Below are 27,145 nucleotides of genomic sequence, written 5' to 3'. Positions count from 1 at the left end.
TGAATTTGACAACCATGTTGAGAATGGCTCAAATCAGATGCAGTGAATAGTGGAAACATGATAAACATAATGTGAAAAACAACAGATCACCTTAAAGGAAATGATTTCAAATTAAAGGGAGATGAAAAATACTCAGCTTCCCTGTTGAGATTATAGGAGGACAGTGGTTACTTTTTCTTTTACTTAAATGTGTCAAGATATAAATATCTATGCACTCAACAGTAACAATTTCTCAGACTTGTCCTCTACGTACCTAATAGATTTTTTTTACACTGTGCTTTCATTTCAAGATTTAAAAAAAAAAAAAAAAAAAAAAAAAAAAAAAAAAAGATTTTGGTCTTTTATGCTTACTGTGCTCCAAAAAAAAAAAAAAAAACATTTTCCCAGAAAAAAACACTTTCCCAGAAAAAAAACAAAAATTCACAAAAAGGCACTTAATTGCACTTCATGCAAAATACTCAGTACATTGGATGGTGTTTTTACTGGTAGACTAAATCTAAACAACATAAATATGGTTATCCAAAGTTAGTGAACTGCTGGAAAAGGATGTTTTCCTTTTCAAAACACCACCGAATTCAGAAGGCCAGAACAAACACAAGCTTTCGTGATGAACACTACTGCATACATAATCCTGTTACTTCATTTGAAAGTGCTTAACCAGGTTTTTGGAAGGTAGATTGCAGGACTGATATTCAAATATTCCAGACTTTTATTTGTTTTCATCTTAAATCTCATAGTCCTTCTGAGGACTTGGTTCCTCCTTTGTGTCTCACAAAAATTCCCAAATGAAACCAACATGGCTGTGAATATACTGTTTTGTTTTTTTTGTGGTGAACCCCCTATCTGGTCACACCAGAATATTAATATTCCTAACTAAATATCCCCTTGCTGAAAAACTAGATATGTGCATTGGCACTTTTCACTACAAAGATATGGCCTTGTTTTCTTATGAAGGTCTTTCCGTGCTCTAAATGGGACGACCAGTGAATAGGAAGACGGTAATTGATGTTCCAGATACATGTAGGAGTGCATTTTGAGATTTTAGGCACAGCAGGGACCGCAAGGAGGCCAACACTGACAAACAACAGGTGAGACAAAAGACCACATACTATAAAGAGAGAAGGAAAGATGCCTGTTGACAGAGAGAGGCCTATAAAGCTTATCCTAACTGCCTCATGTCTCTGCTGCTGTCTAATGGCACAGCCATATTACGGCTCCACAGATAAGGGGCAGAAAAAAGTAAAAGATGCTAATAATCTAATTACAAAATCATAGAAACTCATTCATGACTGTAAAAAAAAAAAAAAAAAAAAAAAAAAAAAAAATACATATGTAAACTGATTACCGTTAAACTTCAAACCCATTCCCTAAAAATGGTAATAAAAACTAAAAATAAAATCATAATGCCTAACAAGTACAAAATATTAGATTTTTTGGTTTTGTGTTGAAATACGCATAAAAAAAAAAAGAAAAAAAAAAAGAAAAAAAATGCTGTGGCTGGACACAACCGTTACCTCGGAGGAATGTCCACCAATCCAAACAATGAGGGCAGCTAAAGGTCAAAGGACATAATCATACTTTACACCAATCATCCTTTGGTATATGTGTTAAAGTTCATGAAGTCACCACTTCAGTGTGCTGAGCGATTTTGAACTTCATTTGGTGGCACCCTAATCTCACTGGCTAAGTGCAGACATTTGGTTTGGTACAAAATGCATCTGTGCTTTTAGTCAAAAATGCATAGTTATTATTTCAATCTAAGAAATTAGGCTCTCACAGGCAAAAGTCTAGTATTATTAAAGTGCATGTCACTGATACAACAGCATAATAGAAATGCAGGTAGTATCAATGTGTATAAGGACTGTACTAATCATTCTGCCTGTTCCTTTGAACAACATGTGAACAGAAATACTGAACAGTATCCTTCCTAAAACCATAAACAACCTTCATATATAAATGTTCCTTATAAAGTGAATGGCTTTATAAGGAGTGAACACTGAACCTTATGTGTCTGAGGAATCCCTTTTTTCTTATTGGCACTTCAGGTGAAACTATGGCTTACATATATACTTATATAATTTTATATATAACTTTTTATACTATATGGCAACATCATATAGTCTTCAGCTCAAGCTGAAAAAGGGTAAACAACCACTGAAACCTGGGCTGCTGAGGCATTGAAAGACACTGGAGGTTGATCTTCATTATGGACGGTTCTAGGATGGCCTGTGGTTCTAGAGGTTTCTACCATCGCCCACTAACACTGGCCATGTCAGCGTGAAACTGGCGCGAGAGGCGTCCACTTGCTCCCCCTTCCAGAAAAGAGGACCTGATGGGTGGCTCAAATAACTTCCTCCGGTTTTTGTTTAGTTCTATGACAAAAAAAAAAAGCACCACAAAACATCAATAGTAGCAAACGTGAAACCAACATGCTTTTTAATGTGGATAACTTCTCTGAGTACTGGTATTGAAGCCATAGTAAATCACAGTATAGAAATAAATACAATCAGGCAGTATGTTTCTTTTTAGCCTCAAATGATCAACCATGAACATTCGATTCAAATCACTACAGGATTTTTCAAATAAACAAAAGTCCACTTTGTGTCCATCTGGTTTTAAGCTGCAGCTTGAACAAAATACTTTCATAAAATGCCAGAAGTACACCCTGGTATCTCTGAGTAATTCATACGATAGCTGTGTTCTGCTGCTGCCAGGATAAACCTTCAGTCAGACTACTGGAGACAGGAGACTTGCTCCAGCAGCTCTTTTTGCTGGTGAAATTAAAACCTGGACTGCCTTGACAGGCATTCACTCTCTTTGTACTAAGAAGTAAATATACAGACAAGAGACATACATGTTCCTGTTTTGAAGCCTTAGAGTCTGTGGGAGGAAAGAAAACTTGACCTGTAATTGACTGAGGTGACCAGCAGCAAAACAAATTCAGGTGTTGGATCACTGTGCTTCCATAATAATCAGAGCTCAAGCATCACTGTCTCCCCCTTGTTGCTTTCGCCGTCAACCCTGATTCTGCTCAGAGGTGTATGAGCTGATTATTTATAGAATACCAATGACAAAAAGCTCATGATTGCAAAAGGAGCAAGATTAACTTACACAATCTAACAATTCTAGCTATTAAGACGTCCAAAATATGTCATCAGTAATCAAGTGTGACACCTACAACATTCAGATTAGATCCAGTGCCAACAACAGAACAGTCTATTTCAACATCAGAGAAGCAGCAGAAGCAACTAGAGAAATACCGACATTCTCATCTGAGGAGAAAGTGCCTTACTTCCATTCACTCTTGCTGGTGCAAATTATAGCAACATGTTTTCTTGATTCTTTACGAGATAAATTAGTTGTAAAACAGTACTGTCTTGAATGTGTCTGCAGGACTCTGCCAATAATAAGCACTATCTATAGATTTCAAATCCAGTGGTTGGCAGTGGAAATGACCTCAGATGGATTACACATTGTCTTCACAGTTGGGCTCCACTCAGGCTTGTTGCAGCAACAGACAAAAATGGAAACATTAATGAAACAAATAAACCAATTTGTGTGCACTGCCTTCAGGAGGAGTGAGCTGGCAGGACAAAGCTCCAGCTGCTATCAGTGATTAGCAGCACAGAAAAGAGCCAACCTGAGACAGATGATCACACACGGGTTATTTCCATATCATGTCTGCCCTTACGTTAACACTGTTATTTCAATTCTGGTTTTGCTGTACAGCTAGCAGGAAAAGACAGAGGCGCCATTAAAAAACTAAATGTAATAAACACATGGTTGTTTTCATTTGTACCTGAGATGGCGAGCAGCATTTTCCTACGGGCTCCAAAGGTTGTGATGCCCAGTTCCTTCAGGTCCTGGTCAGTTAGAGTCAGGAATGTCTGGAGGTCAATCTGTCGGTAGCAACAATCAGTGTTATCACAATTCAACAACCTGTACTACAACAACATGAGGCCCTCAACTATAAATTTTGACTAAAAACATGCCTCATACTCCCCTTTTTGCTGGATACTTTTGTTGCACGCACAAATGAATTGAATTGAATAGGACACCGTCATGCAAATGAGGATATTGACAAGTTCAGAAGGCACTGAACATCAGAAGTCAGAGAAAAATAGCTCATATTAAACTTTGTAGGATCATTTGCAATTCAAAGCTCTAGTCTCCAATTCTCTTTGTCAGTCGTTTTACCAATTTGCCTCTGAGATGTCTACAGCTATAAATATTAACAGTATGCTAACATTCCCACAGTGACGATCTTAATAATGCCTGATTGTTAGCAGGAATAATGTTAAGCTGAAGTTGATGGCAATACCATTAGTTTTTAGGTGTTTGGTTAGACAAATAAAATAAAATAAAAATAAAAAAACAACTCAATTAGCTCTACATAGCATAGCATAGCATAATTAGCTCTACATAAAAAGTATGAAGATCACCAATGTCAGTAGGATTCATTTTCTGAGTACCATGAACAACTGTGCATTCATTGCATTTTTTCATTCTGGATCAAAGCTGTGGACCGATCTCTAAAGCCACAAGAACACCATGCTCAACATAGGTTTACGTTCTACACTACCTCTTGTTGCTGGAAAACGTCGGTGTACTTCCCCAGTCCGAGCTTGCTGAACAGCTCAGGCAGATCTGAGCCTTTCAGAGACGAGCTCAGACTGCAGCCATTGCTGCCTGTTACTGAAGGGATGCAGTCCATGTAGTTGCTGCTGCTGAGGTAATGCTCTGCAGCTGTCCATGTATGGATGAATGCAAAAATAAAACACACACACACATGATAATAATTTAGAACAAAGCAAAGAAGCAACAATACATCATTCACATCTAAGTCATCATAGTTGTAAAGTCACACAAAGATACAACTGTTTTAATTAGCAAACAAAAGTAAATGTGTATGAACATCAGATGATTTAAATTTAAGCCTGTTGAGACCAATTATGGTTTCACAGACTGGTACAGGTTCAGCTGGTACTGGTATGTGATGCATCTTCAGCTGAAGTTTGCTAGAATGCCATCCCTGAACTGTGCAATAAGTAAAGCGAGTGCACTGAGAACAAAACACACTCAAGGCATTGTGATTTGCAGTGAAGTGGCATTCACAGTAAGCATTTGGCAACTACGGCGCTCCCAGGAGTATGGTATTTTTAAAACTCATTAAACACAAAATAAAACTAAAGAAAATAAGGATTTTCTGTGAAGTTATTTCATAATCGATAACAAAAACATATAATACATTCTACTACTCTTCTACTAGGAAAATCTCTCTCTCTCCTTCTTCACAATGCAATGATAAGAAATCAGTGCTGGCATGTCTTTTTAGGAATGCTAGTAAAAGAGGATACTAAACTGACCAGATTTGTTCTGCTTCCTCTTGGGGCTGCTGACAGCAGAGGAGAACTCGGTGTGACTTGGGAGGCCGTTGCCAGTGCCGTTTCTCTCTCGCCAATTGTCTGAGTCACTGCCGTTCCCCACACCTTCACGGCTGCTGGATCGAGACAAGGACAGTGGCGAACCCTGAAAGAGAAACGATTATGCAGACATTTATCAGTGCGTTCTGAATGACTAACGCTGCATCTCAGTATAAGGTCCAAAAACAACTATGTACCACTGTATGTGGATAGACAAATAAAATCTTCTGTAACATATACATAATGTCAGGAAATACTAAATAAAGTAAACTCAAGAAAGAGGCCTCCTATGTCTGACCTCGTAGGTGGTGCTCATGCTGGGCTTGTATGAAACATGATTGGCTCTCCGCAGCTCCTTGATGGTCTCAGCTGGCATTGACTTTGAGAAGCCCAGACCACTCCAAGTGTTAGTAGGTGTCCTCACCTCAGTCACCACAGGCTTCTTTAACATAGCTGGAGGAAAATTCATAGATACGTTTTCACATAGAGTAACTGTTGAACTCTACTAAAAGTTGTGACCTTTGGCTTGACAGTCTATAAAGCCTACTTATTATGGCCTACTAATGACACTGCAGTATTAGACCAGAAACATGTCACATTACCTTTGGTTGCCAATAGCTTTTTCTGTTCATAGTCAAATGCCTGAAAAGACAACATAACACACACACAACAGTTGTACATGGCATTTCTTAATACTGCCAAAACAATGTATTTTGTGTTTGTGTGTGTGTATACCTGCATGTTTGCAAAGGAGGTCTGTGGTGCCAGCCTGATTCTCTCCCTCTCGTTCTGCTGTGCTGCCCTTTCAGCTGCCCGCTCGCTACCTGGTGCCCTCTTATCCGCCACAGGGCTGTCTGATGAGCTGGACTCAGTGTCAGAGAGAAGACAGTCCGAACTGTTGGGATTACACAGAAATATAACTGAGTGAACACATAAATCTAGTTTTAAAAAGATAGAAAGTGCAGCAGAGTTTCTTCCATTTCTTCTCCTCACATCATTGAAGCTGTTAATTTTCCCAAGCTCCTCAGGTTTGACGACATACAATTCAAGACACAGTTGGTTATTCTAATACAGCTGATGTCCAGAGTTAGCCCATGACATTCCAGTCCATAAATAATTTTCAAATCATCTGTGCCACTTTTTTGACTTTTGATTTGAAGGAATCCTAAAGTGTAAAGGTGTAAATGAGCTCTAGACGCCAACATACTGTAGATGGGAGTTCTTAGTGCCTTGCAGCAGCTCCACAGCCTGTCGTTTCCCCGATGAGGTCTTACACGAAGCCAGCATCTGTTTCAGTTCACTCCCGTTGGCTGAATGAGAGGGGCTTCTGGGCATGCCCACTTCAACAAATGTGTCAGAGCCTGAAAGAAACAGACAAAATGTAAACAATATGGAAACACAGACTAGATTTCAGTACAATGGTTTAAACAATATGGAAAAAAAGAGATTTGATTTACAGATGTGCACTGTCTTCTGTACAAAACATATGCAATACTGCTATAACCATCACTGAAATACTTTTTTTAATGACACACATAATGAGCTCCCAACAGTGACCAGGTCACAGTGTAAATGAGTGTGTGTAGCTTGTTGGGCACATATGTGCACATGCAATAAAGACCCAGTTGGATCCTGGTTCATTGTGATTGTGATCTGCTACTTCACTTTCAACCGGACAAGGAACTGCTCTGTGTAACAGGATGTGCATGTATGTGAGTGTATGTATTTGTATGTGTGTATAGTGTACTATATAGTGTAAAAGAATATGATGTCAGTCAATTTAATGAAGTTCTCTGGGGTTTAATGTTTGCACTCCATTATTTCACGATTCAGAGTCGGGCAGAACTGGACAAGCCAGTCCAAACACATTCTGGGATACAGGAGGAGGGTAGAGAGGGAAAGGAATCCTAACTGGGATGTACCACACTGGGGGAGAACCAGCTCAGAAAACAGTGGGGAAAAACGAGACGCGTGAGAGTGAAGGTTTAAGGGGAAAACCGCCAGGGTAAGACACAAAGGAAATGAGGGCCTTTCTGAACCACTAGGAGACCAGCAGTTAATCTGTCACATTTCCAATGCAACGAATGTGTTCAGAGGAAATATGATCTTAAAAAGGGCAGTATAGAGAAACAGAAATAAGTTCATTAAAATCATTTTCCTTAAGGTGGGTTTAGGAGTTACATACATCTCATAATTAGAAAAGCTTACATTCGACATTAATGTTAAGTCTGCAAGGACGAGGTCCAGCAGAGCTGAAAATGCTAATGGCTCAGAAACTTTGTCTATCCAAGATTATAATCACATGACAAAATCTTAACAGCATCTTTATTATTGCTAACTCACAGGAGAGAGTAAGTAGAATTTCTAATTAACTTCCTAGCCTAGATGAAAGTTTGATTTGAAAAAATTAATAGGAACTAATTTGCAGGCTGTCACTAAGTAATGGAAACACTATATATAAGCATGTAAATGCTCTGCAATTTGCAAATCTGAAGATAGGGTTAATTTTTTAAAACAAATTTAAACAAATTTTGTAGTAAATACTTAATGCACTGCGTTTCTATATAAGTTCACTTCAGAGGAATACCTTCATCTGGGCTGGACTTGGTAGACAGAGGTTCTGATGGACTGTGTCCGCTGGCCTCCTGGACCGAGTCACATGGGGCTGGACTCAAAACAGTTTCTGCGAGTGACGCAGTTGCTATCCTCCCATAGACTGAGCCAGGATGCTATACATGTACGCACATAAACACACACATGAAGCACAAGACATACATGCCAACACAATTGAACCATATATACATATATATATTTGGGCCAACCTTGACATGTCCATTGAGAGTGCAAGGGCCTTTAGTGCAGTCAGGGACCCCATTGGTCTGCTTATCTATTGGTGCAAGGCCAGGTGGAGGGGACGGTGTACTCTGTGTATAACCCTGTACGCCTGACAGCAGGATGCTACTCAGGGTGGCCTGGGTGGCAGGGTGCAGCATCAGCGGAGATGTGAAGCCTGAGACATTTTTAAAAATATAAGCAATTATCTGCCCTTGCATCTATGTAATATTTAAAAAAAAATAAGACAATGTCAGAGTTTAGCATTTCCAGGAAAAGGCAGTTAAGCTATTGACTTTAAAAGTTTACATATAACTTGCACATGTTTATATTTTATGATGTACAATATAACCCATTATCAATGTCATAGGGGATTAAAGGATTCTTTATTTAAAATATACATAAAATGAAAAAGCGCCAAAAGAATTAGATATAAGTACAACAAAAAAGATTCCAGCAATTGTATATGTACCTTGGGTGCTGGTGATTGAACTGGGCCAGAGAGATGGGGAGGGTGTTGGAGTGCTGGGGCTTGGGGTCTGCAGAGGGCTCATGGAGGAGTTTAAGCTGTTGAGGACAGCATTTGGGGCAGTGGAGCTGGCGAGGGAGTGGGGTGCTGTTGCACCCAGGAAACCTGAGGAGACCAAACAGAAACAGTGCAATGAACAGATCAGTGGTGGTCCTGTCAAAGCACATTGCAATTTTTTTTAGCTAATCACATGTTACACTAAATCCATCAGAAAATAATCTTGGTCTTCCAGCTATTTTACAGGAATTCCATCAAACTACCATCAACCAGACGTCAAACGAGAGGAAGAATTTCTCAAATTTTTACAAGGTCACGGATGCAAAAGTACATATCTCGTGTGTCCTCATACCCAACAAAACCATGTTATTGAGAACACCAACAATGTGGTGCTTGGTGTCTTTACTCAAACACAGTGTATGAAAACAGAAAGAAGCAGGTTTGTGGCTTTAACAAGGGGCTAGTTTGGCTCCAGGAATAAGGCCAGGGATTTTTCTGGCAGAATGGCCTGTAATCTGAGGAAGAGAAGCATGTAGTAATTACTAAAGCCCAGGATGTGGCCGTCCACAGCTTCATCCCCGGGGCCCCTGGGTTTAAACAAGACGGCAAGAAACCATTTCTACTTTAGTCTTTTTTTTTTTTTTTTTTTGGTAAGAGTAATCTATGCTGGATTTTTCCAAAATGAAAATCTAAATTCTGCAATTGCTGTATGACCTATATACCTGTAACTCCATGACTGCAAAAAATAAACAAACATGCTATGATCATCATTAAAATATTCTCATATTCCCCCTCTTTCAATGTGTTAAATTTCTGCTTAATATAATGCAGATTTGTTGTGTTTGGCGTCTGATTATATGGTTAGACAAAACATTTTCTGCACTTATATTTAAAGTTATAACCTCTATGCTTTTTTTAAAGCAGTCTGAACTCCACCAACTATATCAGATGTAAGGAAAAACAAGTGACCACACCTAAATATTTATTATACTGTACAGTATTACTCTTACTACAATACATTTAAAGTCAAGCTTGGAAACATAAAAATCCCAACATTTGGGCCAAGCTGTGCCTTTGAGGTGAGGTCAGTGCTGCAGACAAATTAACTCCTTCACGACTCTGTTCATCACCCTATGATTCATAAGCTCATGATTCATTCCTAGTAGCAACACTGAATTCACACTGAGGGTATTTTCTGATGGTTGGCTGATCAAAAATTTGTACCGTACATGTGAAATTTGTTTCATGGTATAAAGTTCATACCATCATGGTGATGTCAGCTCTGCAGACAAACAACTCCCACTGTTAAGCACATATACAGATGATGGTACAATGACTAGCTGGCTGTGATTTATGTGGATGTCGACAGAGTCATTTATTGGATTCCAAAATACCCTGAGTAAACCAGGTGAAAACAGGCTTTAAGGACATCTGGCTCACTAGTGTCTTCAGTGGGTGTGTTGCCTACAGAGAACGTGTTGGAATGTGTGACTGGTCCAGATGAGAATGGCACAGATGTATGAGGATATTAGTTCCACTACAAAGATGATTAATCTCTAATATATTTCATGCACACAGAAAAATGAGGGCATCTTATTCTTCCTCACCAATTTATCTTTCCTCAGTCAAAAAGGAAAATATTTTTAACAAGTTAGCCAGTGTTATTACCCAGACTGCTCAGCCCCAGGCCAGCTGAGGCCAGGATGTCCAGGCCGACAGGGCAGATGAGGGATGGGGATGGGCCATTGGTGCCAGGATTCAATACCACAGAGGGTGAGGTGGACGACACCCCGTTGCTTTCCAGACCCAAGAGGAACTTTCGGGCTTCGTACATGTTCACTGCATTCCTCTCCACGCTCTTGACTATCACAGACTGAGAAAACGTATGGGAGAAGGAAAACGTCACGAAAAAGAAGAAAAGACAGGTTGGATGGAAAAGAAAGCACAAGGTAAATGAGAACGAGGGAAAAGAAAAAGAGGAGAGGCAAAAGTGCAGGGCAAAAAAGGCATGAGAAAGAGGCAGAGAAGAAATGGCAGGGGAGGAATAGATTAGGTAGGAAATATTGGCACAGGACATAGGGAGTGAAAGGGAGGATGAGGGGGAGACAAACAGATGGGAGGAGGAAGAGAATTAAGGACAGATTAGAAGGATAAACATTGAGGCAGTGTGGGAGACAGACGGAGACATGGGAGTAAAGTTTGAGAGAAAGCATTTCTAATCAATTTCAAAACATACATTGATATGAATGAAGAGAATATGAGGCAATACTAGTTATTGCATGACTGATATGAGGGACTAAATCAACAATAAAGAATTTAAAACAGAAAAGATTGTAAATGATTGAGAGAAATTACTTCCTCACTTTCCACATCACCAGAAAATGTCCTTTCAAATAAAAGTGAACGTGACCATAAATCATGTCCTGGCCCTTTAGGTTTTGCCAGAGCTTTTGAAAAACTGATTCCAATCACAAGCCTCTTACACACACACACACTAACACACACACACACACACACACACACACACACACACACACACACACACACACACACACACACGGGTCTTGCCAAAGAGCCTGGGAGCACAGAGGGTATTGCATGCATTTGGACAGGCCTTTCGGATTACAGCTGTCACTGTTAAAATGTTTAAATGAAGGGTTCATAATGGGATCTGGGCTGGGTCAGCATTTACACTGGCACCTCAGGGCTGTCTGGTTTGGGCACAAAGCCCAGGCTCAGGGTGGGATGTGGGCACCTCAAAGAGACAGCCATCACTGGGCCAAGTGGTGAAATATGATTAGGATTATTATGTGTTAGAGAAGGATAGACATTAGAGATTGGCTTTGAAAATAGCACAGGTGCACCACAGTTACTACAAGAGGGTGCTAATCAGAAAATAATATGAAAATGACACATTTCAAACATTTCACAACTACATACTCCATTACTAAAAGGAGAATGAGAGTGCCTCCAATTTACTACTTAATTTATTAAAAACACATGCAAATCGAGCCACATATTTTGTAGCTGGAATAACAGTTCATCAGGTGAAACACGCATGGCAGGTAGTGTGCAGACTGTAATTCCCCACTGTGGCAGATCATAGAGCTGCCAAAACTCTGGGCTGGTATGGCATTTTTCCCCTCTAAAGTTCCAGTTTTTCCTTTTTAATCTCATCAAATAGTGATGAAATGTGTCATGGCAATGTATAATTTATTTCCACATCACACTGAGAAATTCTCAGATGGAAAAGTGGTTTCTTGACAGCAGCTGTATACAGAAAGCTGAAAAGTTGTGGATGTGTTTCCTTTCAGCTTTAAGGCTGAATCTTAAAAGTTCAGCTTCAGGTTTAGTTGGAATTCATTGGATGCATTACTATGAATGCATTATCAACATTAACATTAAAACAGACTTTCACTACAGGATTCAGAGTAAAATGTAGGTAAGTCAGTGCATCAGAATCATTTTTTATAGTTTTTTTAATCCAACTAAAAATCTTCAGTATACACACATTGGATTAAAAAAAACAAAACAATCTATTACGGGCCAATTCAAACCGAGAATATTTGATGCTTTGAGCTAAATGCTAACCTAACTGCCATGCCAACCTGCTGATATAATGTACTAGCGTGACAACATTTGCTAACTGGCACTAAATGCAAAAACTTTATGGTTGGGGGAATGTAATTCATTTTGCAGACATAAAGCAAACTAGTGTATCATTGTTTGTATGAAGGTCTGGAGCAATGTAATCTACTTGGTCTCTGACTGACGTGCCACTAGCAAAGCTAGAAATCCTCTAAAACCTTGCATGCTGTGTGAGTGTGAGCCTGGTGACATACCTTGCTGGGCTGTTTTGGCTTTGGTTTGATACTGATGAAGACATCCAGCTGTTCCATTAGTGCTGTGATACACTGAGGCTCCACCTCAACGTCCTCTTTAATGTCAAACATTAATACCAGAGGCAAGCAGCCCTGTGGAGCAAAGCAAATAAATAAATAAATACATTAATTAAAAAGTATATCAACATTTTATATCAGCTGCAGACTAGCCTATCTTTATATCAGAATTGTGCTAGTGATCTGTAAGAGATCTATGGTCCTATATAGGTAATTTCTCATGACATTAGTATATTTTCTTTCATACTATAACATTTCTAGAACCACGTGCTAGCCATACCAGTAAATACAAGATTCACTGCTAGATTTGTCCCACATAGAGCTTGGGAAATTCCGCCAATAGTAATCTGTTTTCCATGATCACAACCACAAGTGCCACAGACATCTATATTTTCGGTCAAAGTGCTGGACGGCAGTGCTATTGTGAGTGGGTGTAATTAGCAGCAGAGTAAAGGGCCAGGCCAGTCTGACAGGGCCCGAGATTGGAGCTGTAATCTACAGTTTGGCTGGAAGAAGCCAAATCACACAGTAAACTACTGCGGGCAGGACTCCTCTCTTCCCACTGTACAGTATGCCCACTTTTGACTTTCAATTCCCCCACGCTTCTTTATCCCCTTTTCTTCTTTGTCAGCCTCCTCTGCTTTCTGTGCTTCTCCACTACCCTCTAACTTCGATCATAAATAATTTTTTACTCTCCTATTCAGACAGACTGTGAGAAACTCTTTTTTGTGTGTCCTGCTTCTAGACCAAGAGAAAGTTGTGTTTAGTCACTGCAACAACTTTGGCATTTGCTAAGTGTCCTTGGGGCCAAACGGGAGACCGCAGACAAAGACAAGGCAGCTCTGGCAGAATTACTGCCCCACATTAAGGATCCCCAAACAGAAAGCCAAAGCTGTTTATGGCTGAGATGTCTTATATACACCAGCTCAGCAGAAGCTTTAGGCCAATAGTAATTAAACAGCCATCACTTTTACACATTTTTGAAATAGACTTCTTACTGTGTTTCTAAATTCAGTATTCCTAGCAAATCAGATAAGGGTAGCCTCAGTGGTCATAGGCTACAAGACAAGAATGACCACAAAGCATTTTGAACCAAGACAAACAGAAACGTGAGGTGTTTCCTCCTGGTCCGAAACATAAATGCTAAGGTGCTGACCTCTGAATTACAAATGCCAATCCACCAAAGTTTACTGCACATGTAAGACAACCCATTAATACCATTAAAGGTAATGTGTATGAAAGAATTCAAGACAAGCTTATACAAATGTATGTCCATCTCACATGCAGGTTACCAGACAGGGTGCTCCTGAGTCAGCTACAGACTGCTGTATGACTGACATGGATATCTCAGCAGTGTAAGTGGAGCCAAGAAAATCTCTTCCAAGGCTATTTAACCCTACAAAACCAATCATGGTTGCTTTTAGAACCCCACCTCAAAACCCACAAGTTATTTACAAATACGATGATTATGTTAGTGACACAGTACCATCCATTACAGATACCACCCAGAATGTGGAATCTCTATATAAGATATATCAAGCTTAGCAGTTTGAGTTAATTCTTTTCAACCAGCAGATACGAATAGACAAAACACACGAGGTACACACCATTAGGTACTGTCGTGCCAGGCACACTGATTCAATAGTGCCCTGTATGTAAACTGTAGATTTCTTCTGGGGGCTGTTGGGGTCAGGGAAGTGGATCTGAGCTCCTGTTCTCTGGGTGATGTGCTTGATGTTGCTTCCATTGCGTCCCTTCATGAAGAGGTGGTGCTGGGGTGCAATGTCCAGGTGAGTGGTAACTGAGATGGTGCTTGCCAGGCTACCAGCAAGATGCTCCAACAACAGTGCTGTACCCCTCTGGGGAAACAATGAACAGATGATTACCAAAATATGGTAACACAATATTTCATTTAGACCACTGTTCAGACCACATTACAAACTAATCTGTTAACAAGAAGAGAAACTGACCCATTTCCCAGAAGAAATGCTAGTATTTTCTATGTAATCAATGGAAACTATTAAAATTTCCACTGCATCTGCTGGCCAGTTAACAGCCTCATTCCTTGCTGTCTCTGATGCGCCTCTGTAAGCCATCACTTGGTCTAGTAAAGTAACTAATTTCCAGTGTACAACGGGAATCGACACACTGAGGCCAGTTAAACACAACAATCCACAGTGGTTTTGGCAACTCTCTAAGTTGTTCCAAGGGTCTCATACCACTGTATAATGTAGCACGCATTTTCCTGCAATCCCCTTTGCATTCATCTGGCATGCTTCCTGATCCTGACTGACCTCTTGACCTAGCACACACTCTGGGGCTGTGGTTCAGCATACATATACACACATTCATTGTACACATAAATAACCTCCATATTGTTAACAGAAGCTGGGAAGCGGACAAAATATAAGTTGGTGTGTATGATTTGTTGTCAGAGATGATGGGAAAACTCCTTGACAGGCTTTAAGTAGCCACAACTCAGATGCTAGTTCAGGAAGTGCGTTTATACACACACACACATACATATAAATAAATATATATTAAAGGAGCAGTGCAGAGTATCTCACCCCCAGTGAAGAGCTGAACAAGCAGCCATTCAAAGGAGGTGACCAAATATCTCTCAGCACTCTCTTGCCCCTGCGGTGCCGAAAGTAATGAGGTGGTTTATACAAGAATACTGTGGAACGCTGACAGTGTTGGTGGGCCTTGACGTGGTGTAGCCCTGGCAACCTTTTCTTGGTCTGTGGCTTGCCATGTATACGACTGGAGCAGAGTGAGGGTACTAACTCAAATACTGTTACACTCCAAAACAACTAATGAGGAGTAGACATATCAGTTTTACTCAAGCAGCAACAGAAGCGTAAAGCAGGACACATAGTGACTGTTGAGAAGGTTCTGCTGTTATGATTTACTGTCTTCATCATGTCATTCCAATAAAAAAAATGTATATTGTTGCTATTATTGCATTCAGTAGAGTAAAAAATACATTGACAAACAGTTTTCTCTAAGATGTACATTACAGAATCTATACTGAAAACATTTAATTACTACAATATTATGTATACTCGATACTTGAATAAATAATAATGAAAGTAAACAGAAGTAACCCTCTTAAATAAGATTTAACTCTGCTTATGTCAAGCTACACACTGATTACCATAACGTTCCTCATGGTTAAGAAAATGCCTTGCATGGTAGCTCTGCTTGTATCAGTATATGAGTATGAGTGCATGTAATTTTTTTAATGATTTTGTATGTCTTGCCAAATCTGTGCAGAATTTTGTGTTACATTTAGATTTTAGTGTATCATTTTTATTTTCTATGCACCAACCAATCCTTACTTTCAAGTTAGGAGACCCTCCTCACCTTAACCGCATTGGTGTTATTCTGTGAGCCGCGAACCACACCGGTGGCCCTGTAGAGACGCGTTGGGGGTTTGAAGGAGACTGTGAGGTTGTATGTCTGTGAGATGTGCTGCACGGTTGGGGAGCTGGGGTCAGACTGCATGATGGCAGGAAGCTCAAAAGAGAGCACAAGAGGAAGCAGCTCCTGAAATGTTTAGGGACAGAAGGAGAGGTGGGAGGATGAACATTAAAACAGTCAGAGAAAACCAATATAAACTCACACACCATGACAGCTGCTAAAATACTGCAGTTATTTGACACTAAAAAGTGTACAATTCTGCTGTTGCTGCTGCTGCAAGAAAACATGGAAATAAAACATGCTGTACCAATATTTTTTTGTAAAAATGGGTAAGCACATTATACAGTATTGAGACTGATTGAAACCATTTGTAAAAACACAGAAGTAAAAGGCTGGTGCAGACTTATGTGAATTGATGCACTGACATAATAACCTTTCCTTTAGCTAAAGGTGGGAGGATTTGGCATGAAAATCTGTCAACTCAAATAAATCCAAATGAAGTCAGCAATGCCAAAGTAAAACAAATGAACTTTGTTACATGAAGTATCCTACAGTGTAATGTGGAGGTATTTGAAAGATTTAAATAATACATTACATTGTTGTTCAAACTACACTTTAAAATTCTTCAAAACATCAGTGGTCAGTTCATTCTTGCATATAAATTTTAAGACACTGAATAAAACCACAGGAGCAGCAACAGACATTAGCTCTTGTTATTTGTATCACAGCAGTCACTCAAACAAAACAGATGCAGACAGGAAGGCCTTGTTTCATGCATGCAGATATTTATGCATGAATGAGAGAGTCACACAGGCACACACCCACACACAGACAAACTGAAGGGAATGTACCTATACAGTACACTTTCACAAAGGGGAAAATGAACACACACATACACACAGAGTGTTATCCAAACACTGATTCTTGGGCACTGCGCCACTATGGTTTTGGCTGCCAGTGAAGGGCAAGCAGCACGAATTGCCCTGACCAAAGAAATGCATCCCTGATCAGTCCCATATGCGCCTGGCCTTACATTTATATCACGTTTCAGCACTCGCTCTCTGAGGGCTCAAGAAATTTAGGTCAGCACTGGGGGAAATGCAAGAAAGGACAAGCAGAACAGCAGGAGTCAAGTGATGAATGAAGAATAGACTGATTTTTACGCTGGAGCTGACCTCAGCTTTTTTAAAAAGTCTACCTGGCATGTATGACTTTCAGATGTATTCAGTCTGAAAGTGCAGTTAAAAAGCCTTGGTCCTCCTGACATAAGGGTGAGAGCTCAAAAAAATGAAAATATCTTTGAGGTAAAGCAACTGGCCAGACCTATCATCACCTGCCTGTCAGCTCCACCTCTGAAAGCTCTTAGAAATCTCCAGAGAATCCATCACCTCAACAACCGACATGTTACACACTCAAACACAGCTCCACCCAAGAAGGCCTCAGAAATACAGTAGAGCCTACAAGTCGACGATAGTGTTTCTGGATGTAAAATGGGACATTACAGAGCTCAGGGACAGGGCACAACCCAGCCACTTCAAGGAGGGATGGGGAAGGATGTGGTCTGAAGGCCCCCGAGAACAAAAGAATATGGTGCAATGTACTGTTATGCATAAACAGCCTCAATGGGGCTGGCATTGTGTGTTAGTGGGTAGCAGGGGTGTCAAGGAACTCAGATAAACCTTTCTTCTATCTACACTTTATAATGGAAATATTAAGACTGCAATGTACTGTACAACTTTCAAAAAACTCCCCTTACTCTTATTTAAAAATAAATTTAAAGAAATAGTTCTACAGTTTGGGAACTACACTTCTTCACTTTCTTGCTGAGCGTTAGATCAACATGAAGCTGGAGACTAGAGTAGGTTAATATAGCTTGACGTAGAGCTATAATGTGCAGCAGGCATATTTTTTATATTTTCACAGAGCCAGGTTGGCAGGTTCCAACTGCTATCTTTACACTAAGCTAATTGTCGCTGGGTTCTGGATTCATTTTGCACATCCAAATGAATGAAATTGGTATAATTCTTCTCATCTCACTCTCAGAAAACAAACTGAAAAAAAATGTATGCCCCAAAATGTTGAACTATTCCATTAAAACAAAACCTATGCAACCACCATAAACTAATTACATTCACTAGGGACAGTACAGACTCCTTTTGGACAATGAAAGGATGATGTGTAGGTGCAGCACTGATACTCTCTCCCATATAACCCTTTCTCTATGCATTTGGGGAACCTGCTTCTGAAGCACATTCATAAAAATTGTGTGGAATTACTATCTAGTGAGTACTGTGAATTTTATGGAACAGCATACCTTGTTTCCTACAAGCAGAATATCAAGGTCTGGTTCCATCAAAGCTATGTGTTCTTTGGAGCCCAGAACAATATGTCTTGATTGCTTACAGCTTATAATATAAACTTTTCATACAACTCGCGTATGGTTAGGTTTAATAGTCCTTCATTTCCACCCATAGCTAAAAAAAAAAGTTCTTTGGAGCTTTCTGCTTATGAAAACAACCATTAAGCACAGAGAGGTATGGTTATACATATATATACTGACATTTGCCAATACATACTGTTAAAATATCCAGCATGACCTCTTTCTCTCCATCACACACAATTCACTCACTCAGTCATTCTCACATGCACACAGCTTTGTTAGTTTTGGTCAGTCCATAGTGAAGGAACGTGTTCACTTCAGACAACTGCTGTGGTGTTGAAATGTAGCAGAAGTTCAGCAATGCCACAGTTCACACAAGCTGAGATTGAAGGATGGGCTTCCAGTCAGACTGAAACTGAAGATGGAGAAGAGGCTAGCAAATGGACTGGAAATGGACCTGCCAGTGGGGCTAGGGTTCATGCCTGTATTTTACAATTGTTTTGGGGAAGTGGTCTGAGAATAAGTCAGGAATGGTGCTTGTGGCTTTAAAAAAAAAAAAAAAAAAAAAAAAAAAAAAGGGCTTAAACCGTGCCTGGAGTGCACAGTAATTATCTATGAAAAGCCTGGAGCTCATCCATAGGTGGGATTAGGTAGAGAATTTGGCTTCCTTCAGTCTGGGGTTTTATTTATTCAGGAAGTGACTCCTTAGAGTCAATCAGTGAACTACAGCAGGAGTTCAGACTGGAACAAGCTGACCATTATCACCTTTTTGCATGAATGGACAAGACCTACAAGTTCATGAACCTGTAAGCAACAACGATACTCAAAACCTGGATTTTGCATGGAGCATCCCTTTAAGACCAGTGTAGCTGAGTTCCAACTTACCCTTATTTTTACTCTAGCTGCCTCTACCCCTCCTGGCTGTCCTGCAATGGACACCTGTTCAAAAAAAAAAAAAAAAAAAGTTAATCAGTTAGGCAGTTCTAACCTAATCCAAGACAAATAATGGCTCAGATCAATGCAAATAACTGCACCTAATTTGCACATTGACAGAAAAATCAAGAGCAATTACACTGAAAAGACAATCACTTACGGCGACATTATAGCGTTATATTTTTACCATGAATTAAATTATGAATTTCTTCTGAAATGAAAACCATTCTTAGTTGTTTATCGAAACCTCTGCACTTGTCAAGGCTAAGCTGCAGTCAAAAAGGTTTTCAAACCAGAAAGAGAGTCTGCTTAATGGGTCAGGGGTTTGTACTTATCAGCCTATACTTGTATCATTAGAGTAAGTCTCGATGGGGCTGAACTGTCTGTGAGATGCGGAGTACTGTGAAGTTTAATGGTGTGCATAGGGATAATACGCAATACAAAACCCACAGAGACAAGATTAAAATCAGCAGGCCACGAAAAAAGAAATAATCAAACTTGTCAGTACTTTCATATGCAGGTGCACTGTAGAGCACCTGGTAAAGATAAGTATATAATGCTGTGCCTGGCAGTGCGCTCTGCTGAACCCTTCATACTGCTCTTTAATGGTAATTACAGCAGAATCCAACTGCTCTTCTAGTGAGTCCAGACAAAACACACCAGCTTCCTCTGGGTTGGCCAATGAAAATAGCCAACGGGACTAACGCTCTACACCCTGCTCAGTTTTGTAAATGGGATGGTGTATACACAGATCAAAAACAAGCTAAAATCTAACAAACTACTACTAAAGAAAATCACTTGTGGTAGGAGGATGTTAGTCAATGCTTAAGGCAACAGAGTGCAATATACATACGCTCAAAACATAATCAAGGTGGAAAGATGTAGTTTGAGAGATAAAACTCTCTGATCAGGCAGCAGATTTTCTGCATTAATGTGACTGAACAGATCGGACTGAGCAAATCTATGTTGTAGACCCACAAACCTGGTTGCTTTTCTCTGCTTGGTTGTTCCTGTTAGAGTCTGGGAAGTGGATGTGGCATCCTGTCTCCTCCATCACTCGCTTGATGTTGTTACCACCTTTTCCAATAACGTGCGAGTGCTCTGTGTGGGAAACGTCCATCTTCAGAGTTACCCTGTTACTCTGTTGAACACAAAAAACAGGGTTGGGATGACGCTTTAGAAGACCTGCAATAGCTCAGAAAGGGGAGCATGTTATTAAGTAAATTTCACTGCATTCATTGAAAGCTGTACTGGCAAGACTATTGTATCTGTAGCCATCTTTCCCTAGTGATGTATGGATAATGCAGCCATTTAATATATACTGTGCTCCTGAGGTACAGAAGTGTATCAAATACACAGACAGCTTATTAAAAAAAATAAAAATAAAAAATATCAGTCTGTTTTTATGGCTTAGTGACATTTTTAAGTGTACATATAAAGAACACGAAGGACTAAGACAGAATGCTTAAAAGTTGTTTCACAGAAAGTCCAGTGCAACATCTGCCCATTTAAATATTCACAAGACCCCAAACTCTACTTTTAAGCGGTTTTACAAGCTACAGACATTAAAAAAAAGGAGTAAATGATCCCATCCAAATATGTAAGACATTAAAAAAAGAATCAAATTATCACAAAAACTCTAGACTGAAACTAGACTGAAATGGCCACTTTGTGACAAAACCATATGAAATGCTATAAACTAAGCCAATTGTGTGTTGCTCTTTTAAATGTGCATTTCAAACTGCATGGATGATTCCCTCCCCCCAGGGGGTGCCATACTGCACCCGACCAGGTAGGTGAGTGTTTGAGTTGCCATGGCAGTGAAATCTGCATGTACACACTGCTAACCATGACAAGCTCAGGATGCGCAGATCTGGCTAGATTAGAGCCAAGTTGTATCCCAGTGCTTTGTGCAATCTGTCACTTGAACAGCAGGAAAACAGAAATAAATCCAGTCCAACTACTAGGAAAGTGTGAGAAAGAGGGACATAAAGAGCAAGGAAAAGGCAACAGGGAGAAAATTACACACAAGAACATAAACTCCATCTTCACTATGATAAAGATGTTTACTGTACCTTTGTGTCAAGAACAGACATAATTCTGTCTTTGGCTTCCCTCACATTCTCCCTCTTGCCGCACACCTTGATGTGTGGATCTGCCAGAAATGACAGGAAAAGATGAGAAATATTAAAATGTGGGAGAGACTGAGCATGTGTTTATTGTGTATGTGTGTGTTCATTATGTGAGTGAATGAGTCAGTGCTGATAAAGGGCAGAATGTGAAAGTTGGACGCAAGTTAAATGAATTTTAACCAAACATGACACAGCAGTCTGCATTTGTCAACAATTTACAGTGCATCAGTGGAAATCTCTGCAACAGTAATTGGTGCTTTGATATCTGCCGAGTCTCATTTAGGTCGGCAAGCAACCGCACACACAGGGAAAGGGAGGAGGAGTGAAGCTCTGTGGAATTATATTCAGGCAATCCAGTGAGTAGAGCTCACAGAAACACTATGAGGTGAAGATAAGTTCTGCTGTTCTCCTTAGCCTCAACAGAAAACAAAGTCACGTGGTGCTTATCATTTCCTGAACTTCATTCAAAAAAGAAATTACATTACTAACAATAACTCATTTTTCAGTTTCTTTCTCTAAGGCTGTGTTGCACAGAAGTCAGTGTGTGTGCTTTGACAGCATTCACACACAGAACCAACACTATCTACTCAGCCTCAGGAAATGCTGAAAGAGCAAGCAATTCAAACTCAACATCCTATTTTCCCTATTGTGAATACAATAGGTATACACAGAAAATAATGCAACTAAGGTCAGAATAGTTTGAGTAAACTGTGCTACAAAAGGTCTCCTCAGCCTCTAAATGCTTCAGTTAAAATAACCAAACACTGCATACCTCATCCATTCAAAGGTAATGCTTGTCTGTAGCCTACATCTGGCTTTAGTGCATGCCAGACCCCCAGAGAACGCAAATGTGAAAACACATGAACACACAATTTCAAAAGTACAAACACACACACAGACCATCGCCCCTGTGTTAACTGTGCTGAGGTGCAGGAACTCCAGTAAGCCCCCCTTCCAGGAATAACACACACACCCCCACCCACCCACCCACACACACACACACACACACACACACACCTTCCCAGTGCAGCCTTCAGACTGTACGAAGTTACTGGAACCATTTTTTTGTGATGAAAAGTGAAGTTCCTAATGTACAGGAGATTTGTGATAATGTCTACCAACATCAGCTCACAAAAACCAAACCAAGACACTCTCCATGGATATGATCTCAGTCTTCTCTAGAGATCTGTGAGAACAAGGCTTGGCTAGAATCAAGAACTCTGTTGGCTATAAGCATCTCAAAGTGCTTCAGCTTGTTTAATAAGCACTGATCTTGTTAGAGTGTTATGGGCCAAAGCAACCTCAAAATATTTCAAGAAATGCTACATCACCTGAGGGAATAACAACAGCCCTTAGAAGGTTTGAGGGCTAAGAATTAAACAAAAGCCAAGCTGCAGTCTGAGACAGGAAATCAAAACAAAGGAACACAAATGGGAAAAAAAAAAAAAAAAAAAAGCAGAACGAGTGGTTAGAGACCTATCACAGTCTCAGGACTGGTTCCAGGAACTTTTCCCATCAACAATAGAAATGTCTCAGCTTCCTCCTGTGACACCCACTGTGACCATTAGAGGGAGCGTGGTTCTTTCAGTGCTAACCTGTACAGCACATCTGGCAAACATTAGCCAGACTAAACGAGTGTTGCAGTCGTGATGAAGAACACCCCCGCATTTTTGAAGTTGAGTGTGCTGTATGCTCTTTTCTCATGATTGATTCTGGGATAAAAAACTGAACACCTTAAGTCTTAATTTGGCGCACGTAACACCTATAAAAACAAACACAAACAAGCGTAGAGTTGTAGCTGCAAAAAGCGAGTGTTTTCAGTCGGACAGATTTTACACAGTTCCACTTGACAGAAAAGAAACCTTTTGACCCTGAGCTCTGTACTGGCTCAGTTAAAACATTTTTCCAGCTAGGGACTACAGTCAAAAATACCACACAAATGAAGGGAATTAAGTCCTTTTGGCTTGCAGTTTCTCATTCAAAACATCTGCGGAAACGCTGAAACAGATAACTGGCAAGCTGGGGTAGTATTAAGATATTTATCACATAAAAACAAACATCTAACTTAAAATTAAGACATGCTTTAACATGAAGACTGGACCTCAGTATTGACCACTTTGTCCCACATGTCTGAAGTTGCAACACAGACTAGTCACGTACATGAGCAATATGGTTCCTCAATGTATTAAATCACTCCCAGCATACTGATGATGGTTTGCCTTAACTAGTCTTATCACTGCGATGCAGGTGGCAGGGACAGGTACCTGCAGGTGACAATAAAATGCTGGACCTGACATTTTGTATTTTGTATGGGGAGAAGTCACAAACATACAAATCCCCTCACATCTGCTGCTGTGCTGCTGAGGGTAACCGATTCCAGACTGCACATGAAAGACATCACGGATGCAAAATTCCAGGACAAATTCCAGGAAAACAAGGGAAATTAACACCCTCATGATTAAGATCACTGAAAATAATCAGCATCAACAAAACACAATCAGCAGGGGCTATTTTAAGGGATGACGATGGCGACAGTGGAAGAGAGTTTTGTATTGTCATCAGCGTTACATGATGAGCATGCAGGATTGGATGCAACTGCCCCCACAAGTTCTGAAGAACAAAATGTGGGTTGTATTGTTGCCACATGATACATCTTCAGTCGTAAGTCCAATTCAAGCCCGCTAATTTTCTAAGACATTTATTTAGCTGCCTTGCCCTCTTGTCCTCACTCTCACCCATGATCCTAAATTGTTAAGTATTTCTCTAGCATTCCTTCTCTCTGCTTCTCTCACTTTAGCCAACAAAGAGGAATAGTGCACACGTTACAAGTTACAAGTAGAAATTTATGTTTGTCTATATTCTTACTTTGCAGAAAGAACATCATTCCCAGGTGATGCTGGAGGCAGGTTTTGTGGATGAACTAAGACCTGACGTGAATGGTTGGTTGTGTGTCAGTGGATTGCTAGGACATATAGTTCCAGAATGAAACACCTTAAAGATTGTGATGTAACGTCATAAACTATTGTACGAAGCGAGCAAGGAAGTTACATAATGTCATTAGATTCCACATCTGGCTTGAAGACATACACTGGCAAGTCTCCTGAGGACAACAAAGTGGGCCCAACTACAACTACTCCTCACCCCATTCCTGTGAAACCCAGCCTCACCCCCTCTCGGAAGAGCTTTAAATAACCGTGATAATGTTTTATTGGTAACAGAGAGCTGGAACAACTTGGCCAATGATTGCGTGAGCTTTAACACAAGCACTCCCACTCTTCAGCCCCCACAGCAAAAATCACAAATTCCTCAGTGCAGATGAAGTTACTGGCTTGTGAGGAATGGAAAACATGAAAGCTTTCATCATTTCAAAACTTCTCAATGAACTTTTCAAATCATGAATTAGAGGTGAATACACTCCTCTGGCCCGATACCAGTGACTTTTCTGGTCAACAACATTGGCTCAATCATCAGCCTATGTTGTTACTTACGGTCAGTTTAGCTGTTCACCACATTGCTAAGCATCTTATACATTAATTGTGTGCATTGTATTTTTGTCATATGCAGTGAACGAATGCGCTGAAGTAATTCACTGAAGGAAAGTAATGCAGAGCTTATGAACTTCAGATTCAGAATTCAGATTCAGACACTCCGTGAGCCCACCATTCACCTTACACTCCAGTTGCACGAGGTGAGAGCAATGGAAGCAGGACATGCAAAAAAACAAAAACAAAAACAAAACAAAAAACATAACAACAGCAACAAAAAAAAACAGTTACCTTTTTTGGACTTGGCTCCGATTTTCAGTTTTGACGGCCAGGCTATCTGTGTTTGGGTCTCATCCATGATCTGGAACAGAGTGAAGAAGGACTTAGTTCATCACAGATATCAGTATTCAGCAGATGTTGCTGGCAGACAAATACAAGCAAACAAACAAAACAACCTTGATTCTTCAGTCTTGACAGTCATAATTATACAGTTTTCTAGCAGCACATTCCGCATCTGTTTGCAGTATGTCAGTTGGCAAAACAACAGCAAATTATCAGCCCATATTCAGTATATGTTCGGATTTTAATATCAGTATTTGTTTTTTCAAGTGTTTCATTGGGCTTTTGGCTTAACTTGAAGTGAAGGCTCTCCAGTGTTTTTTTCTGTACAATTCATTTTGCTCACTCCAGCAAACATATGAAACAATATTAGTAGATAGCAATTACCAAAGGCTCACACTATGAAAAGTGGAACAAAACATTTAAATGTCAAAGAATGTCTTCATAGGTTATGGAGGCCAGAGAGGTCCAACGAGCTGTGTCCAGTGTAAGCACGCCTGGTGATATAAGCTTATATGATGTTTCCAGACACAGAGTTTGTCCATGCTCAAAACCTGAATGCCATCATAAGAGCACCTCAAAAAAAAAAAGAAAAGAAAAACGAGTGAACATTAGGTACACTTGGCTTTGGAACATTAGAAAATGCCAGTGACGATCTATGTGAGTGCCCCTAGTCATCATAACCAAAGGCATAAGCACCGATGTGAAAAAAGCCAAATGCTGGAAGTATAAAAAGAGTAAGGAGCCAGCCAATATGTTCTCAGCATTCTAATCAGGGGAAAACTTTAACTCAATCTCCTGCCTCTCTTTTTCAAGAGGAAACTCACCTAGCTTCCTGCATACACAAACCCCCTTGAGAGCTAACTGCCCGCCATGAAGAGTGGCCGATGTTGGAGTGGAAAATAAAACAAAATGCTGTCAAACCAAAATGAGAAGCTCACATGCTCTCTCCTAATGGCTCTGTCCTCAATGTGCACTATCCTTGTTTTCACAAAAGTCCTGCCATCTTTTGCTTGTTTTAATACTTTCCAGGGGTTTGTGTTTTCAGGGTGGAGAAGATATGAATTTTCAGTAAAGGTCTAAAAGCCAAGTGATCATCATTATAACTCAGAAGAGAGAGAAGGTGCATTTAGCAATCAGGCTTATTAGCACTACTACAACAATTCACAGGTTTCATAATTTATTTTTTAAATATTTTCCAATTATTTCTGCTGTTTTTCCTCCCAAAAACTATAAACAACAGCCTGTATTTCCTGGTGGATCTGCTGGACAAATCTAAAAAGGAAGTGCTTAAATTTCTCCATATGCTCTTTGGAAGTAGCATGCCTGTTTGGCATCCTGACAGTGTATCCACTGCCAGTCTCGCACCTGTAAAACTGAGAGACAGCTTTACTCTTTACTCTGCAGCTATATACTCAGAGTCAGTGATGGTTGAGTGGAAGTCAAGCCTCAGTTATCAGCATAATATTCTTTAATTGTATAAAAATTAACAGCCTTGACAAGCATCAGCATAAGGCACCTCTGCCACTATTTTCCCACTAGAAAACCAAAATAACTTAAAATTTAAGTAAGAGGTGTACCTTTTCTTAATTGTTTGAGTTATCAAAGCCAGCTGTTCTAGTTTTTAGGTCTTTGTTAAGGTGTAAGAACTCTTCCTTCAAAGGCAAGCTTGTCCATTCTTTAGCAGGGTTCTGCATAAATAACTAAAATAGATTGTTGCAAGCCAATAAAATCTATGTAAAACACATTTATTACATTCTTGCTTTTCTCTCT

The 27,145-nt window shown here is 39.9% G+C and overlaps 1 protein-coding gene across 3 annotated transcripts in view; it reads right to left on the bottom strand.

The window, feature by feature from the left end:
• Positions 1–1,307: 1,307 nt before the first annotated feature.
• bicc1a (BicC family RNA binding protein 1a) overlaps positions 1,308–27,145 on the bottom strand; it is a 47,304-nt gene continuing 21,466 nt past the window's right edge. The window contains exons 3-21 of one of the 3 annotated variants that reach the window (XM_026310097.1): positions 25,325–25,394; positions 21,492–21,571; positions 20,399–20,557; positions 19,369–19,422; positions 16,047–16,229; positions 14,288–14,539; positions 12,624–12,755; positions 10,450–10,654; positions 8,728–8,889; positions 8,246–8,433; positions 8,011–8,152; positions 6,631–6,784; positions 6,159–6,318; positions 6,026–6,065; positions 5,722–5,876; positions 5,367–5,529; positions 4,583–4,746; positions 3,800–3,899; positions 1,308–2,372 (exon numbers count right to left, since the gene is read on the bottom strand). In XM_026310097.1, the coding sequence (XP_026165882.1) occupies positions 2,245–2,372; positions 3,800–3,899; positions 4,583–4,746; positions 5,367–5,529; positions 5,722–5,876; positions 6,026–6,065; positions 6,159–6,318; positions 6,631–6,784; positions 8,011–8,152; positions 8,246–8,433; positions 8,728–8,889; positions 10,450–10,654; positions 12,624–12,755; positions 14,288–14,539; positions 16,047–16,229; positions 19,369–19,422; positions 20,399–20,557; positions 21,492–21,571; positions 25,325–25,394 (2,691 nt within the window). In that variant the 3' untranslated portion in view covers positions 1,308–2,244. Of the gene's footprint in view, positions 2,373–3,799; positions 3,900–4,582; positions 4,747–5,366; positions 5,530–5,721; positions 5,877–6,025; positions 6,319–6,630; positions 6,785–8,010; positions 8,153–8,245; positions 8,434–8,727; positions 8,890–10,449; positions 10,655–12,623; positions 12,756–14,287; positions 14,540–16,046; positions 16,230–19,368; positions 19,423–20,398; positions 20,558–21,491; positions 21,572–25,324; positions 25,395–27,145 lie in introns of all 3 variants that reach the window. The other 2 variants (XM_026310096.1, XM_026310098.1) reach the window with 2 other exon arrangements.

This window comes from Mastacembelus armatus, chromosome 15, assembly GCF_900324485.2.
Source record: "Mastacembelus armatus chromosome 15, fMasArm1.2, whole genome shotgun sequence".
NCBI lineage: Eukaryota > Metazoa > Chordata > Actinopteri > Synbranchiformes > Mastacembelidae > Mastacembelus > Mastacembelus armatus.
This window is presented reverse-complemented; position numbering and strand designations above follow the sequence as displayed.